The following is an 18,082-nucleotide window of genomic DNA, read 5'->3' as shown; positions in this document are numbered from 1 at the left end:
ATGTTAGGAAATATGTTTATTTGCTTTCTTGCCGAGAGTTAGATAAGGAAATACCACACATGTCTTTATGGTAAATATGAGGCTACCACTCGCAACCAGTTAACTTAGCACACAGACTGAAGACAGGGGAAAACATCTGGGCTGGCTCTGTAACAAAATCCACCCAACAGCACCTTGAAAGCGCACTAATTAACACACTGTATCTTGTTTGTGAAAACCTTTAGATGGCTGGAGCACTTTCATTTTTACCTGTGATATTGATCTTTTCATCTCTCAACTCTCAGCAGCAAACCAAATAATTAAAAAAAAAAGCAAAATTAGTGCTTTAAATAAATGAAACAGTCATAAAACAACACTACACTACATATGTTGCATTTTAGCATCAGCACTGGTGCTTTTGGGGAAGTACAAGTGAATGTAAACTATAGTTTCATAGCAGTTTAATACCTTGCTCAAAGCCACCTCAACAGCTGGGTAATATATGTATTCCATTTTTAAAACGCAGAAGCCTGTTTTTGCTACAGATTTACTGTAGTGATCTTGTAGTATTTTTTGGAACGTGTGGATTTTTTTCCTGCTTGCACCCTTTGGTGTTTTTGTGGCCAATTGTTTTGCATTTAACTGGCAGGAGGCACACTCCTAACCAGGCCCCCGTGCCAGCACCTTCGGTCACAAAACTACCACGAACCTGTGCGACATCTGTTCACAAGCCTCCAGCTTTTGTTGCTGCATTTGATAAAAGTGAATACAAGCATCAATAAACAGTTTTTATGACTCCTCAACAAGCCAATTCACATACTAAACCATGCACGGACGTTCTGTTATGACATTTTACTATGACTAACAACAGTGCACATGATCAATGTTCTTAATTGCCTGTGTGAACACAGTTTGGAAGAGTACGTCAATAGACATGCCATAGATTAACACCCGCGCAGCAGTTCATGTAAACTCAACCGAGGGCCAGTCAAAACAAACCAGCGACCGCTCCTGAAGAGTGAAAAGCTGTTTGTCCCTCTCTGTACTCAAGGTCCGACTCAGCTGTGTCTGAAGCTTTAGCTGCAGTAATGTGCACCAAAAATGGACCAGATAATATCTAGAAATAATTCTTAGTGCTGCATTAATCTGGATATTTTACGAGCTAGATGGAGATTTGACTTGAAACATTTTATATAAAAGCTTATTTTCAATGTGTTTTTTGATGAATGACTAAATCAAACTGCACTCATCCCTAAAGTTCAAAATAAATAATGTTGAAAAATATTTGCTAAATGCTAGTGCTTATACATGCATCCACTATTTTTAGACCTGTCTCTTTAAACATCAGATACATGTGCAAAATTTCCATTTCTCATATGAAACATCGTTTACTTCAAGCAACGCCATCAATGGTTGCAACAACGCTGAGCGATGGAAATATGATTGTTGATGTTCTTGCTGTGTCCATGTTTTTTTGTTTTTTCCAATAACTCTGCTGAAGACAGATGAAGTGCATTTGGTGCAACAAACAACAACAGACAGATCCCTCTGTCAAATGACGATTATTAATGGGATACACAGAGAGCAGGGTCACATATTTGTGATTTCTGAGACGGTTGTCTTCATGCACTTTTAACCCTTGACTCCCTCATATAAACATACAGTCCCCTAAGCCTCTAGTAAAATGACAGTGATATGTGAGCTTCTTGAAATTGTGCAATGGTGAGAATATAATGTATCCCAGAGGAGAGCTGGGATGCCTCAGGGGCCTACTAGAGAAAGAAAGGTATTTGATTCTCTTAGTAAACACATTTCAATAATGTAAGCAACTCTGGCTCTACTTAAGGCACAGAGATACACACACTGTGGTGCTGGCTTTGCAATTAACCCCACGCACAAAGCCTCACACTCTGAGAAATGCTGAGCAAGAAACTATTTTTTTAAAACCATTATTTTTTCTCAGGTTGATTTCATTTACACAGAACTCTCAGCATGTTTGAAAAATCATTACCGTGCAGTTTTCTATTTCAGTGGCAGCGCAGTTAGTTTAATGGCCCTGATTACATCTGTCGAGATGGATTAGTTGAAGAGGAGCCTGGGAGATGGTGATGTTCTCTACTTAGAATAACAGAGCAGTGATACAGTGTGAATCACAGCAGAACCGTAACTCAAAACTCCACTGAGACACTCCTCGCTCTCTGCCTCAGCTCCTGCAGCCAAAACTACGCCCAGCAGTGTTACACTTCGCACTTCCAAACCAGCCCTCACCCCCACCGCGACCCAACTCTCCTCTCAACCCCTCCGTCAGCTAAGACTGAAGCTGTGCTGAGCCAGGTCCTCAGCTGCAGCCAGGATACAATTACATGCTATTACATATTTTATTAAAAGAGGGGGGGTGTGTTGAGGGATGTGGGGGACATAGGATGTGGGGGGTGGGGGGGTGGTCAAAACAAAACAAAAAAGAATAACTGCCTCATTAAAGATTTACTGGAAAAGGTCAGGCCAATTGACCCCTAACATGCAGCCATCTCATCTCCAAGCAGAGGCTTGTTTTTCCTTCCACATATTTCAGGGTGTTTGATTCCAGCAAAGGAGCCAATGAAGATTAAAAAAAAAAAAAAAAAAAACAGAGGTAGAGGAACAGACACACAGACTGGTAGAGGCAGAAGCAAGAAATGAAGAACAGAGCAAACAAAAGAGATGCATGAGGTAAAACAGATGGCTTATGCTGAGCGACGAGTGAGCGATGATTTACCACATGATGCAAGTGGTTAAACATATATCCATCATCAGCAGTGCAGCGGACACAGTCATGAGTTTTTAAAAATCTTGCAAACTGAATATGCATACTATAAATAAAACCAAGTTCCTCAGTTTCTCTCAGAGCAATGGCACCAGCTCAGAGGCATGTTACTGTTCCATGTCAGAAAAAGTAACAGCTTGAAAATTGCTATGGTCTCTGTATCATTTGTGGCAAATCCAATTATGATCTGGGCAGATGACAGTCAAAAGTGCAGGTAGTAAAATGTTTTAAATTTAGTCTTGTCACAGGACCCATTACTTCACTGTCATGATAGGACCAACCAGAGAAAGGGCAATGACCTTTTTCAACTACCAAACCCGCAGTTTAAGAAACACAAATCTGAAATGTTTGAAGTGCTACAGTGATTTTGAGAAATCTTCAACATGACTGCAGTGTCTGGACTTGTCTGCTTGACACGCCACTCCTCCAGCCTTTCTGTAATTTAGAATAACAGTCACAAGATCCGGGCCTACAAACACTCTTTTCTCCGATAATCTCCACGGGTAATGTTCCAAAACCAATGTGTTTTCAAGTCGAATACAAATATTTAAATAGCTCTTTCCATACATAACTTCACTGTCAATTCCTAAGCTAAAACATCCACCACAAGCTTTGGACAGGAAAAAAAAAAAAAAAAAAATGCGGTTTGGAAATTGAGCCTGCTAATGTGCGCATGTTGGCGAACGCAACACAGTGGAGATCAATCAAGCGCTCTGGTCACTGGCTAAAGAGCCCAGTGTGTGATTTACGCACGCTACGAGGTGCCATGGCTCAGGGAAGCGCTACCAGCCTCTCTGACCGTCAACCTGAGAGCGGGGGAGAGCCGAGCCGAGGGAAAACAGCCACGAGATGGAGAGAGATGCCAATATAAGCCTCGACTTCTTACACGTCCTGTCAGTCTCTGGACTGTTACAGGATTCCACTGACGAATGCATAGCACCAGTCCAAATAAAAAAAGACTGAACTGACCACTGAGTTTAAATGGCAGCTTAGGGAATGCATCAATCAAAAAATATGTGCTTGCCTACTAACCCCACATAACAAATTGATTTGAGACTGAGACAATATTTCAAAAGATTAACATGCTATTTGAACATTTCTCCACTCTGAGGGGATGATACTGTGAGGAACAGATACACAACTATATGAAATTATACAGTGTATAATTTGATTTCAAGCCCAATCCTGAACTGCACAGTTATGCTCACTATTCATGAAAAATCCCCTAATTTTCCCTCCAAACACAACTTTGCGGTGTATTCGTTGCTACCCAAGCATACTGTACATTGTCAGCACAGACACACAGTCTATTCATTTCTAAAGGATATCCTCCTGATAGGAGAGCATGCAGACCAGAACACACACATACTGTATATGGTCATTGCAAAGCCAAGGGCATTGTCCTGCCCTGTGGCTCTGTAGCTGCTCAATACATCAATTCCCAAACACACACACACACACACACACACACACACACACACACACACACACACACACACACACACACACACACACACACACACAGGTAATCTCTGGGTTTGTGGCTGTATGTGTCTACAAGCTGCATCTCCTGTGACGAGTCCTTCTAGTTGCAATTCCCCAGCCTTTAATGGCTTGTGCAGCGCCTTACAGCCATCTCACAGGCCTGCGTCCTTTACACTAACAGAGGACAACGAGGATTGTGGTGGGAAGTGACACCTCTGGACATGCTGTTTAACCACGGCTAAAATGAGTGGGTGAGCAGGCCCTATTAGTGGTGGGATTTTTGCTATTTGCGTCATTTATAAGGTGTGTGTAGGCGATTGACAGAGATCCTAGCTGTGAGTGTGTGTGTTTTCCTGTCAGCTGTTTATCATTATTGTTATTACTGGTGTGTCTCTTTTTCTGTGGACGGTGCTAACCTGTGATCCTCGGGAGCCTCTCTTGTGGTCCCATTCTGAGCGGGGGAGCATCTGTGGGAAAACAAGAGACAGAAACATGTTCAAACCGCAGTCCTGCACATCCTGTTTCTGTTAGTGTCCTAAAACAGAGGCAACACCATAATGGAGATATACTGCGCTGTAGCGGAAAAGAGGAGGAGCAGGAGTGGCGATGCAAAGAGCTGAGGAAGTGTGGGGGGAATGGAAACGCTCATAATTGCAAAAAATGGGTTTTGTCTATTTTTTTCACTTTCCATTAAGCACAGACGTCTAATGCAATTTCACAGTCAGGTTTGGTTTACTTTAGCTCCTATTCACTGCCTAAGGGGCTGGTAGAGGCTGAGGATTTTTACGCTGTCTAATTACCAGCCACTGTGTCCTCCCACAGGCCTTGTAAACCCGTTTTCCACTTTCTTGGGAGTCACCAAATACATCAGCGCAGCTCTGTCACTGATTTTTGGTGAACACATTGCAGGAGAGCCAAGTCAACAACACCCCCCCCCCAGCCCCCCCCCACACACACACACACACACACACACACACACACACACGTTCCCTCTGCCTCTGTTAGGGCTCTCTGCCCCAGGACTGAGGAGCCCAGAGAAACCCAGCGTGTCGCTGTGACAAATTGCTGCCGCACAAACTGAGGCAAGGGGCTCAGTATAAGAGCCAAATTGATAATTCAGGTGTAATTTACTGTGTCAGTGGAGGTCATTGAGTTGTGTCACGCTGTGAGTGAAGACATTAGGAAAACAGTGGGTTTCAGACGCCAGTGCTATGGGCCTGTCTGGACAGCAGTGTTGTTTTGCGGAGTGTTTTCCCACAGTGCTGCTTAGGTCTAAACAAACACAACAGTGGAGTTACTGCTCCTGTCGCCTTTTTATAAGGGAGTTTAGTCTGTAAAATTTTGACTGCCCCCCCCCACTCACTAGTTTCATGTGCTGAGGTGTTTAGGTTATCTGTGGATATGCAGTGGAGGTGCATGGAAAATTACTTGCATTAAAATCTAAAAAATTCAGCAACAGTAGAATTAGTTAGTAGATATAAAGTCCTGAGTAATGACGATAATACACAGGCCACATTTCTTCAGCAGAAAGTTGTTCCTGTTAAAAATGTTTTTTAATGTTTATTAACTTAATATAATGGGAAATAAAGGACTATTTTGCTGTTTATTAAATTATGTGTTAAATAAAACAGACTTGTATATTAAACTTATGTTAAGGTGTTTTCTGGTGATTGTCTCTGTGTTTAACGTCCCTGAAAACTTCAACTATAACATGAAATGTTAAAGACTCAACGAGCAACAGTCAAAGTTGAAGCTTAGGTGTTATTCATGAACAGTCTAACATGCAAAGTCTCAGCTAATCTGCTTCATCCGCGCTGTGTGGGCAAGGTTTGATCACATTTGACTGACCAATATTGACAAACAACCCCCCTGCTGTCGTCACGTTTTGACTCAAATATTGCTGTAATGTTGCTAAATCCTGAAAATCCCTTCTTTCTAACTGAGCCCCACCCTCTCTCCAAACCAGTGAGAAAAGCACAGACAGAAATCTTTCAACTGAAACTGTTACAACTTTGATGATTCATGTAGGGTCCCATCGCTCGACTGAGAGGCCTGTAAAGTCCTCTACTGTAAATCGAGCTGGGATTTATAGCAGGTTTAAATCCTGTGTTTTGAATTTTGGTGAGCGCTTGTTAGTTTACATTTTGATCACCAAGTGTGTCTTCGACATATTTAGCAGGGCAAGACACAAGGTCTGATGTGTTGGCTACTTTGTGAGACAGTTATTGTACACCTCATCCTTTGGTCAAGGTTCTGGCAACAATGGGTACTGCTCCACAGAAAATGGTAACCTTGACAGTGAGCAAACAAGTTCACTAACGGAACAATCACACACAATGCGGTGCACACCCATTCATAAAATACAACGGCCTTTCCATAGTTTGACATTTAGGAGGTTGTAAAAAAAAATGCAATGTGAGGGGTTTGCCCTTTCTCAACAAACAGCTTCATTCTCTCATCCTCCATTTTCTAGCCCGAGCACCACAGCTATGAGAAGCCTGCACGCTCCAACCGTCAGCATGATAATATCTGGTCACTTTAAAGCCCCGTCAAGCGTGCACGTACCTCCTCAAGCATTAAAATAACCATACAAGATGGAAAAGGAAGTCAACAAGCAATCAGCTGTGTAAAATGCTCACGTACGGGATGTAAATCACTGTAAATGATAGTATTAGCCAGCCAGTGAGCTGTTTGTCTTATCCTTCACGGCTCCGATGACGGGGTTTTTGCTTTTACAGTATAGGACCTGGCAGCGGACTCCTCCGTGGTCGCAGCGCAGTCCTGCTCCATTAGAAGGTCCTAGAATCAGTGAGGTTCTCCAGGCGCACACACACATAAACAGCCTCTCGGTCTTACGGTCTTATGTAACCCAACCTTTCATCTCTTTGCTCTGAGTGACAGACCCAGACTACACAGAAGTCTACATGGGCCCTTTGATGTGCCAAAACAAAAAAAAAAAAAAATCCACACAAAATCAAAGCTGAGCAGAACATTTGAGCTCAGGCGCAGATAGCCTCTCGCACAGAGTGACTTTACAGGCCACAGAGGAGTTCATTTCCTCTGAGACTGGCTCAAAAATGTGATCAACAAATACATGTAGATGATGTACTGCTCACTTACTAAGTCAAACAGTGGATACAGTCTGGTGCCACTGTGTTCAAATGTTTTTTTTAACCAGTGTTGGAAAATCAGTAAACAAAATTTCAAAGTTTGGTTTCAGTGCTTTCAAACTTCAAACCGCCATGTGTTAGAATAAACAAGAAATGACTGTAACACAAACATCATCTGTTTTTCAGAGACACAAAAGCACAAACGATGATGACAAAAAACAAGAAAAACAAAAACAAAACGTCTTGTTCAATCTTTATTACCTTGTTTTTGCTCCAGCAGGAAAGAGAAGAGCGGTCGAAGATTATACTTAAAACACGTGACAGCTCACTGCCAATATTATGTCTGAAGAGGTAAAACCACACGTGAATGATTTCTTAGATATCTCCTGGTTTTTCATGGACACCCTCCAAGCACTATAACACAGTCAAAGCAGTAAAATTTCCAAATGGATTTGTTTTTGTCCTGAAGCTGCAGTGCACCTACCGGGAAAAATAACAACTTTGTAGAAGTTATGCCCTTTGTTTCACCCTCTGCTAGATTCATTATGTCGCCCCATAACTCAGAATAAGCCAGGTTGAGCAGTGGCTTTCCATCACTTAGAGCAATACTCGTGATTTATAAGAGACTGAAACCAGTCCTCGGGAAAAAAAAAATGCTTTGTGTCTTTGAAAATGGAAGTATGTCTTTCAATCACGGCGCTCTATCTACCAGAGTAACACGATACACTCAATGAGGTCTGAGGCATTTTTATGGGACTTTGGCTCCATTGTGAATGCATTCTGGAGATTTACTGTACTTCCATGATCCAGAGTGATGCTGTCAAGAAACAAACAAGAAGAGAAAGGAGTGGTAAGAGCGTAGTTGGCAGTGGCAGTCGTCAGTGTGGCAGCTGCGTGACAAGAGAAGACGCAGACAAGCAAAGGGATCTTTCCACAAAATAAATCTACACAACTCTTCATGTTCCAAATGTGTCACTTTCATTTTTTTTTTTTTTTTTTACACTGGATGCTTTTGAGCCCTGATCATTTATTCTTTTTTATATAAGACATGATGATTCTGGCATTGTCAATGTTTAGACTTGGTCTGTATCTTTTTTTTTTTTTTTGCAATCGTGCTACTATCACTTGGAGAGGCTGAAGCTGAGGCTGGAAGTCTGAACTATTTTTCCATTACGCTTTCTACTTGCTATCTAGTTTTTGCACAGTGTCAATCACAGCATGTGGTGGTACAACTGACTCAGGCAGGGTGGAGTTGTCATAGTTTATCAGATGTTATGAAATTAATATAAAAGATCATCCTGACCTGAATTAGTTTTACTTTTGCCATATCATTAGTTTTATTTTTTCAAATTACAAAAGCTTTCCACAGATCCCATGGCAGCTGATGAGGTACACCCTGGGATTGTGGTTTAATTTATCCAGGTTTTTAGGCATCCGTTTGATTTCTGCTGCCACGAATGGAATTTAGTTTGCGGTGCTCGCAGCAATGAGGAACTTTATTTAAAATCTTCAACAGCGATGTGTCTTTCCAGGAACAATGTCCCGGTTGCTGTGGATAACCCACAGACCTCACTGTCAACAGTTTTCTCTGGAACCATTTTCTACCTATGAAGCCTGTGCACGGTGAGGTCACAGTGCAGTCTGGAATATCAAGAGAAAGCGAGACATTGTTCCTGGAAAGAGATGCTGCTCTTCAATGCTGTGAGCGCTGAAAACAAAATTCCTTTCGCTGTCAATAAAACTTGAACAAACCAGACTGATCTGTATAGCTAGATATCACTCGAAATAAGTGAGAGAATGCCTTTTTTTTAGTAACGTGGATCATGTGACCCTTTGAAGGAGGCTCCAGTCTTAGTTAGCCAAGTGTTAGAGTCAGATGTTACAGTCTTTTTAGTATAAAATTCCCTCTTTATGTTTCCTTGGTGATAATTCCTAGTAGTTGCATTTACTGTAGGTGTTGCCGGATCAAAACACAGGCTATTAACCTTCACACGACTACCAAGATACTGACTTGATACAGTTAACTCAAACTGATAAAACTTCAAATTAGCTTCGGCTGAACAGCAGTTTTGTCTTTTTGCCCAAAACCAGGAAACGTGGATCTTGTCCCACATTTCTTGCAGTGTAGTCACTCGAAGAAGGAATCGCTTCAGAGCCAATATGGAGAACAGGGATGTTTACAGATTTAGATTTGTGTGTCGGTACAAGAAGTCCTAAGTCAGTGTCTGTAGACCTGTCCAGCTCAGTGAGAGTTTGCTTAGAAACATTTATAGTCATAAAGGTAAATACTGGGAAGAATACTCATAAGTAGATGATATGAAAATGTCAGACATAATATGCCCGCCGCCCTCTGTAAATGAACTGCTCTCTCATGACTCAAAATAGTGCCAGCCAAGTAAACTCCCAGCCTTCCTCTCACCCAGAGTGTTAAGAGGGCAGCAGTGTGGATGCCAGTATGCAGCCATGCCCTGTCCACCACCGTGGCTCCGAGCCACAGCCCACAGCAAGCTGCCATGCCTCTGAGGTGCTGGGTAAACACCATGGTGTCAAAGCACAAACAAACTACTGGAATATGCTTGTTGTTTAACTTGCTCCAGCCAATAACCAGTTGAGAACCACTTCCCTGCGGGTGTGAAGTGGTGGGAGCTACAACAGCAGCACCCATAGTGACGCTCCACTTTCACACGGATCGACCTGAAGCCTTGCAATGAGCCTCGACCCCACTGTCATCGACTTACTACAGATCACTTTTCTAAATCTGTCTGGAAAAGGAACCGGAAACAGCCTTGTCCTAATATAGCTCAGTGCAAGATAACTGCGAGCAGTGTTTCTTAATCATTCATTCATGATCAGACCTTCATTCTTTTTCTTCCGCTGCCTCCCGCGTCCTATTTTGTCCCTCATTACTGGCTTGATATGAGAGGAGTTGATGTGTGTCTACTTGGATCTTTAGTGGCTGTGTTAGCTTGTTAGTGCACTGGATTTACTGGGACCAGCATTCAGTGTCCATTGAGGTCACAGTTGCAGGAAGTGCCGACTATAGAGATCTCCTGGTTGGAGAGGAGAGAGGCAGAAAAGAGAGAGTGCTGATCTTTCAGCATGGTTGGGTTCATTAAAGCGCTATTGAAGAGCCACGAGATCAGTCTGCAGGATTTCCAATCAGCTTGACCCAAGGGTTTTATGCACCACCTCTCTGTCCAATTAAACTCACTATGCTCTCACTTACAGTAAGGTCTGCAAAGTCATGAATTCACATATGCTTCCTTACATAAAGGCACACACACACACACATACACATGCACTCAGTCTCACACCCACTGCCTCAGGGTCTCCGAATATTTTCTTGCTTATTCCTCCTTTGTTCTTTCATCACTGCTCTCTGTCAAAGATACTCTGACGTCTGCAGAGCTTGACTCAGACATCCCTGCACTCACTTTCACTTCAGCTCACAGAAAGAAAGTAGGTCAGATTCTACTAAGTCTCACTATATGTAGGCTTCAGAAATGACAGCGGCTTAGCCGTAAGGACGCCGTCGAGGCAACAATCAAATATCCTTGTTCTCACTTTCATGGGTGTCACAGACACAGTAAACTCTGTATCGCTCGTCATGGCTTTGAAAATGAGGTGTAATCTTGTTTTGCACCTGCAGATGGAGGTATTCTCATGATTAGTGTCACAGAACCGTTTTCTCCTGGGACCTTCTTTGTGAAATTGTGCCTTTTGATTTGTGATAGTTTTTTAAGGAATCATGACGATATTTATTTACAGTATTCGCTGCTCGGATAATGGGAGGATTTTGTTGCACCAGTTGGAATGAAATACATATTTTGAAGAAAACTGTAATTCTTAGCATAAATTTGAACATCTTCATTAATTGCTACCTAAGCTTTGAGCGCAGGGAGCTTTGATAAATGAGCACCCTGGTCTACCTGGTGCTCTTTATCTCTTTCTCACTCTGAAGTGTAGACAGATACAGGCCACCCACGCAAGAGAGATTAGCTTGTGTTACTTTATAACTGTCAGCCTAAGAGATTTCTAAATTTAGCATTGGACTGCAGAATGAGCCCATACCGGCTATGTAAATTAACATCATCACTAACATTATGAAAGGCTAAAAAAACTAAAGGGGGTAGATCTTCACATGATTAAAAAACAGATATAACAGATGGAAATGAGAAGTACAGAGGTGTGAGTGTTTCTATTTCTTCTATCCATAATGTGTTTACTTTCTCACTGTTTTCAACTCTCTTACATTTTCATTAAATAAACACCATCCTCCTTGGAAAATCTCTTCATAAAGTAGAGTTAATTGGACACTGGGCAACAGTACTACGAGAAGGCAGAGGAAAACAGATAGCCTATTAAAATGCTAAGAATTAACAGGGTGTACAGTAAAACTGCAGGAATAGAGTGTGGAAAGGCTTGGGTCCAGGCAGACACAAATTTCTGACCCAAACTGTCTGGCTCTTTGTCCAGGTGACTTCGAAAGCTTCACCCCCACCTTCTCCTCTGCCACATCCACCCCCCCGAGCACAGCAGCCGCTCTCCGCTGGGGGAGACACCTATAAATCCTTCCCTGCCTGTCGCTGAGGGGAGAGGACGGAGAGTCATTCCTATTCATGCTGGCTAATGTTTTACAGGTTTTACCGTGGGGGTCAGTCATCGTGGGTCATTTGCGTCATCGCTGGAGGGAAGGGAACTATTGAGGTGGGCTGCCAAAGAGGGAGGGGGGTGTGGGATGTGGGGGGGTGGGGGGGTGAAGAGAATGAGGAACACTTGTGTGTACGCAAAGATTAGCACACACACACCTACAAGCTGTTTGGCATCTGCACCCTTTCACATTTTCTGTCTCATGCGGCGGCCTGTGAGGCACACACAATGACTTCATGAACAAAACCACACACGCACGTGCAATAAAAACACTCACATGCACAAATATGAGCCCATGATATATTTCTCACACCAGCGCTGTGTTTGCACTGAGGCTTCTGTTTATCCCTCCCTTGCTCTTCACACTTTCTTACTCAGACTCTTCTAATTTCTGAAGTGTGACTAATGGGATTTATCGTCTTTACGTTTCCTGGGAGAGACTTAGCCTGATCCTAGAAGAAACCCAGTGTATGAGTCTCTACCAGAGATAGAGCTGTCAGTCTCCCAGGGTGAAAGCCTGGGCCACAAGGATGCCGTGGCCTAGAGAAAAAACCTCAATGGGAGTACCCCACATTCTGACCTCAAAAGCTAACACGGTGGCATAAAATAAGTCACTGACAAAGCGAAAACCTCCTCATGAAAGCTGATATGGATAGCATGAAAATATATTTTAAAACCACATCCATGTGGTATCATGAATAGAAAGGATCCTCTTTTATTTTTGTGTACATACTGTTTTTCTTTGCTCATGCGTCCTGGCTGGCTCCTTCTCAAGCAGCTAGGTTCCCAGCTCTGCACTTTTAGCTGGGTGAAAAAGAGGGGATCTGGCTGGACAGACCTGGCATCCCACCTCAAAACAGCATGCCAAAGCCATTAGTGTATAATGGTCCAGTCAGGATTACTGCTGGGGCCTAGAGAGCTGAGAAGGGAACACAGCACTCACTTGTTTGTTTGTTTTACAAGCCTCTGCCCTGTTCAGTCTGCAAGGTGCCAGTGGGCTTTGTGTGGTTTAATTCACAGTTGATTCAAACAGCGTACAGTGTGTCAACAATAGGCCAGTGGATACTCTCTGGCCGCAGGACACTTGTTTGGAAGAGTTATGTCCGAACAAATTGGTTGTGACAGTGCAATTCATTTAATAAAGCTAAGCAAACTTTTCCTCTTCTGAAACACAGAGAGATTAAGCCGTGGCTGTCACTCACTCGGAGGTCGATACAGTTCCCAAAGGTGACTGCACCTGCTCGGCTAATTAGATACACATCAAGGGTCAACTCCCTCTTACGTGCTTTTCATGTGTTATTGGCCCGGTTTCATGTTCATCAAAAAGGATGGACAGCAGTGAGATAAAGAGTGCATTTCCCCATCATCCATCAACGCGGTGATTCAGCCCTTCAGCCACTTGGGTATTTTCCAGCTGAGCTTTCATTACAAAATGGAAATGGTAATATTGATTTATGTGTCTTCTTAAAGACTTTCTGTAGCGTTTATGAATAACATTATGAAAGCGCAGAGGATTAGGAGTGTAGGCTGATAAAAAAAAAAAAAAAGGGGTTAAGGTACAGTTTCCCTATTTTGCTGCTTGTAGCTCTTATTTAAGCTACAAAAAAATGGATGGATTTGTGCTGGTTGCGTGCACAGTCCCAGGTCTCAGACAACAGGGCTGGGTGTTACAGTTCCACTATAAAATGTTTTTATGAAGCCATAAGTCTGACTGGGACAGAAGGCAATATTTCTTTTGGAGGAGGTGATCTACGTCAAGAGAGGTTTTCAAAGTTAATGACTGGTTGAATAACAAAACAATTTGGACCTGAGCTTGACATGGGAACTGAAGCAAATGCACTCAACTTTTGATTTGTGCTAATTTTGACTAAATAATGACGTGGGGAAAGATACTTTTGGAGAGTACACTGATTCAGCTTGAGTATCCATCTTAGGCGCTGCTATAAGATAATTCAGTGAATAGGGAATGAAAAGCTGAGAACGCAGAGTTCAGTCAAAGGCAACGTTACGAAAGCAGCATGGGAATTTGCGCATGCATGCTGCCTCCGTTGCATACATTATTTCACCTTTTATTCACAGGCCTGACTCAGCAAGGTCTGTGTTCTGTGTTTTGTCTGTGCTCATCAGAGAGAGGACCACACACACACATCTCCCCCACTATTTCAGCTGCACATAGAACATTTACAGTCCCATCAAGATTCCCACAGGACTCCAGTAAACAAACAGACAGCGACTCTCCGCTCAAGCATATGCCTTTAAATCACATCCCTCCGTCCTTTATAAATCACTGATGTAGAAGCATACACGTAAAGTCAGGACAGCACCGACAGTATGTTCTGACTGATGCACTCAAAGCGCGTGTGCGTGCACGAAAGTGTGTGAATGCTAGCCTCTAATAAACAGCATGTGTACCTGTGTGGGGGCATAAATCTCTGCTTCCTCTTTTTGCAGGTGGAAGGATTTGCATTACAGAGCTTGTTCCCTTAGAAGAGGCTCAGGTCAGCCCCATGGGCAGGTTTTCCACCATTAGCTTGTAAAATGCTTGCTTTGTCAGTGAAATTCCCAGAGGGCTCTGGTTCCCCATGCAGAAGGAATGCAGGGGTCTGCAGGGACCATGGAGGTACAGAGGAACAAGAGACGGCCCTCCCTGACACACTCTGGTGGGCTTCTCTCAATGAGGAAACGGACAGCGCCATTAAGATACAGCCATCATGCTGATAGCCATCTTGGAAACCTGGCTTAAAGCAAAGCAAACAGGGGGATAAGATACAGGTGATGCTGGGCGTCCTCTGGGGAAATAGGCTGCAGGCTCCATGAGTGACAGAAAGCCATCGTCTTCTATCACATCCTCACTTGGGCTCACTGGGGTTACGCATGCAATAAACAATATATACATTCACAAAGCGCCCTGCCCCATTCACCTAAATGATATATGATGTGATAATAACCAAGATAGAGTAGTAATAATATGCTGTCACTGTGTCGTGCAGTGGGTATGCCTTTGGCAAAGGTATATCATGATGTATGGTTTTAGAAGAGCTCTGCTGGAAAGTGACAACAGCTCTATGACCGGACCACCCACAGTGATTGTTCACAGGCCCATCGCAGAGACACACGTTTATTTTAAACTGTGAATTGCTGAGCACATACGTTCTTTCTATGTGTTTATATGTGTGTAAGCCAGTGGTGGAGGAACAAGTATTGAGATCCTTTACATAAGTAAAAGTAGTAACGCCACAGTGTAAGAGTATTTAAAAAAGTCCTGCACTCAAAGTTTTGCTTAAAGCAGCATTATTTGTTTTGTTGAAATACCCATCACTGACATATTATCACCTTATAAATTGATATTTTGAACTTTATCATCAAGCTGTTCAAGCTAATTTATACATTCAGCAGATACAGAGCAACATTAGAAGAAGTCCAGTATATGGAAGGCTGTCAATCCAACTGGACTTCCTGGATAATATATCATGTCTCATGTGTGGCTGAAGCAACTCACTCTCAATGACCCTTACGCTGTTTTTAACGCAGCGCTGTCTTCAGTCTGAATGTCCCCTCGAAGTACCAAAGGTAAATTTACTTATTAGTGAGCACAGTACCTCCTGTCAGTATACGTAATCTTATTGGATTATTATTTGTATCATACTTTATTATTTCACTACAGGTTTTGTACGTAAAATCTTGATCTTCATAGTTGGTGTCAGGTGGAGTAAAAAGTGCCTCTCTGTGAAATGTGATGGAGTAGAAGTATCAATTAGCATAAAATGGAAACACTCAAGTAAATGTACTTAGTTACATCCCACAACTGGTGTAAACACACACGTCTGTATATATAAGAAGTTTGTTTGTGTGTATACAACATATATCTGAGTTTTTCCATGGGTAGGTGTTTAGTATATTCCCATACGGCATACAGTATATGCTTGTGCATGGCTCCGTTTTCATGTCTGTGTATACATAGTTGTGTAATAGTGTGCACGTATGTATGCTTAGGATCTGGAACAGCATTAAGGCTGACCACAAGCCAGGGGAAACATTTTTTAAAAACTTTGTTAGCTACTGTTTAAACATGAAGGAATCCTAGTAAAAAATACATGAAATATTTGTTTCTTTTTTCACACTCGACAACATGAAGTAAAGCTCCCTTGAAGGAACATTTTGCTCCTGAATCCTCTTGATCAGAGCCACTGGTCCCTCCCACACACACCAGGCCAAACAGCTACTTGTGTTTACCTAGCCATGTGACTGAAGCTACAGTACGTCCAGTGACGTCAGCTTGCATTCCTCACATTCATCAGTCTCAGTTCTCACTGATACTGTCTCAGATGCTGAGGAACACAGGGAGCAGAGATCATACATTATAAAAGCATCAATCATTCACTGGGACTGCGTTTGTTATATAAGCTCTACTTTGTATTTGCCATCTGTTTTCATAAACAGTTGTGTGCTCATGAACAGCTATTGCCTGAAATAGTCTTCCTGTTCCACTTGAAACATGGAATCCATAAATAATTGCAAAACTGCTGTCAAGAGATGGATACAGGGAACAAACAACTCACTCCATAAATATGCATGAATACTTCAGTTTTAAACTATGTTTTATGTTTTGTTTGGTGCTTTCGCTCATCGTGTTGGGAGGTTATTGTTAAATTAGTGCATTTTCTCTCTTATATTATGGAGGACAAGAGCAGCAACAAGGATCCTACAGTATAATGCACATAAGATAATGTACAGTGACTGGATGAATCATCTGAATCTGTACTAGTGTTGCAGCACAAAGTTATTACTCACACTAGATTAATTTATGGTGTGAGAAGTTATGATGTGAAAGAAGAACAGTGTATTGGCCGTGTGTTTGAATGTAATCTGGTCTGAAAAGGCACGGACTGAAGGTACCAACTACCTAAGCAAGCAGGACATTAAACCAACAGTTGAAGTTGCAGCTTTTCACTGACCAGACAACATGGTTTACATGACAGGGAGGCTGCTGCTGCTGGACTACAGTATTTTCTATCTGAAGCCAAAAACACTGTTGTTCAGAGCATGTGGTATGTAGGCCTAATGTGAATAATTTTGTAGTCACAGAACAGCATTTATTAGTCAAAGAATGTGACACTGTGCCGGCTTTGCTCCATGCATTTGTAACAACCCCGTCGCCTAAAAATGTACATACAACAAATTTGCTGACAGGACCGATTTTCAACCTGGCAAGTCACAAAATGTTGACACTCAACATATTAGCAAGATGCCCCCCTACATTGTATTTTGTTTGTTCTCTTACAATATCTGCTCTTGCAGTACAGTATCTGCTTGTGGCACCTACTGCTTGGTTAAACTGTGTTAGGCATTCATAGCACTTGTTTAAGGAATAAGAGAAAGATTGTGGTCTTTGTTTAACACTGACAAAGTCACAACAGTGAGTTGAAGCACAATAGAAAATCTATTTGCTGACCACACCTAACCTTAACCAAAGAGCTGTCTTTGCCAAGAGCTGACTCAGGATGCAAACCCCAGTCTGTGGTCTTCCATTCCTAAACTTTGAAAAACTTCGCAAGTGAACATAATCCAGGCGGCAATTACATCTCCTTCAAAACATTAATGGGATAACAAATAAGTAACATATAAGGGCTTCTTTGATTTGTTGACAGATTAACTGTCCACATTTTCCCCTTGACAAAATGGTGGCTTCATACTTTGCATTCTCTTCCTGAAAACCAAAAAAAAAAAGCAAAACTCTCACAACAAGGAAAATGCAAGACAACAAAACAAAGGGGCTTCTAAACTCTTAGCCCATCCTGACCAGTCCTCTGTGCAGCACAGCTGACGAAACAGTTTGCTGAGACCTTTGCCTTTAACATTCTGCTCCCCACGCCACGCTCCAAAGACACCACAGAACAGCAGGCTCATCTTGCTACCATATGAGAGGAGAGAACATGTTCAACCACGCTCAGTCATTGCACTGTCCAAACCCTCATTTATTATTCTCTTAATTGGCTAATCAGTAACGATGGCAGGATAATTCATCAAACAATGAAAAGAAAGATTTATCATGGTT

At 42.3% G+C, this 18,082-nt stretch overlaps 1 protein-coding gene across 1 annotated transcript in view; it reads right to left on the bottom strand.

The window, feature by feature from the left end:
• Positions 1-18,082, bottom strand: part of LOC111229761 (cGMP-inhibited 3',5'-cyclic phosphodiesterase A-like) — a 69,565-nt gene that overhangs the window by 26,485 nt on the left and 24,998 nt on the right. The window contains exon 2 of the mRNA XM_022756231.1: positions 4,684-4,734. Coding sequence (XP_022611952.1) covers positions 4,684-4,734 — 51 coding nt within the window. The remainder of the gene's footprint in view (positions 1-4,683; positions 4,735-18,082) is intronic.

The sequence above is a fragment of the Seriola dumerili genome, unplaced genomic scaffold (genome assembly GCF_002260705.1).
Source record: "Seriola dumerili isolate Sdu_G_001 unplaced genomic scaffold, Sdu_1.0 BDQW01000242.1, whole genome shotgun sequence".
NCBI lineage: Eukaryota > Metazoa > Chordata > Actinopteri > Carangiformes > Carangidae > Seriola > Seriola dumerili.
Note: the sequence above shows the minus strand (reverse complement) of the source record. Positions and strands in the feature narration are given on the sequence as shown.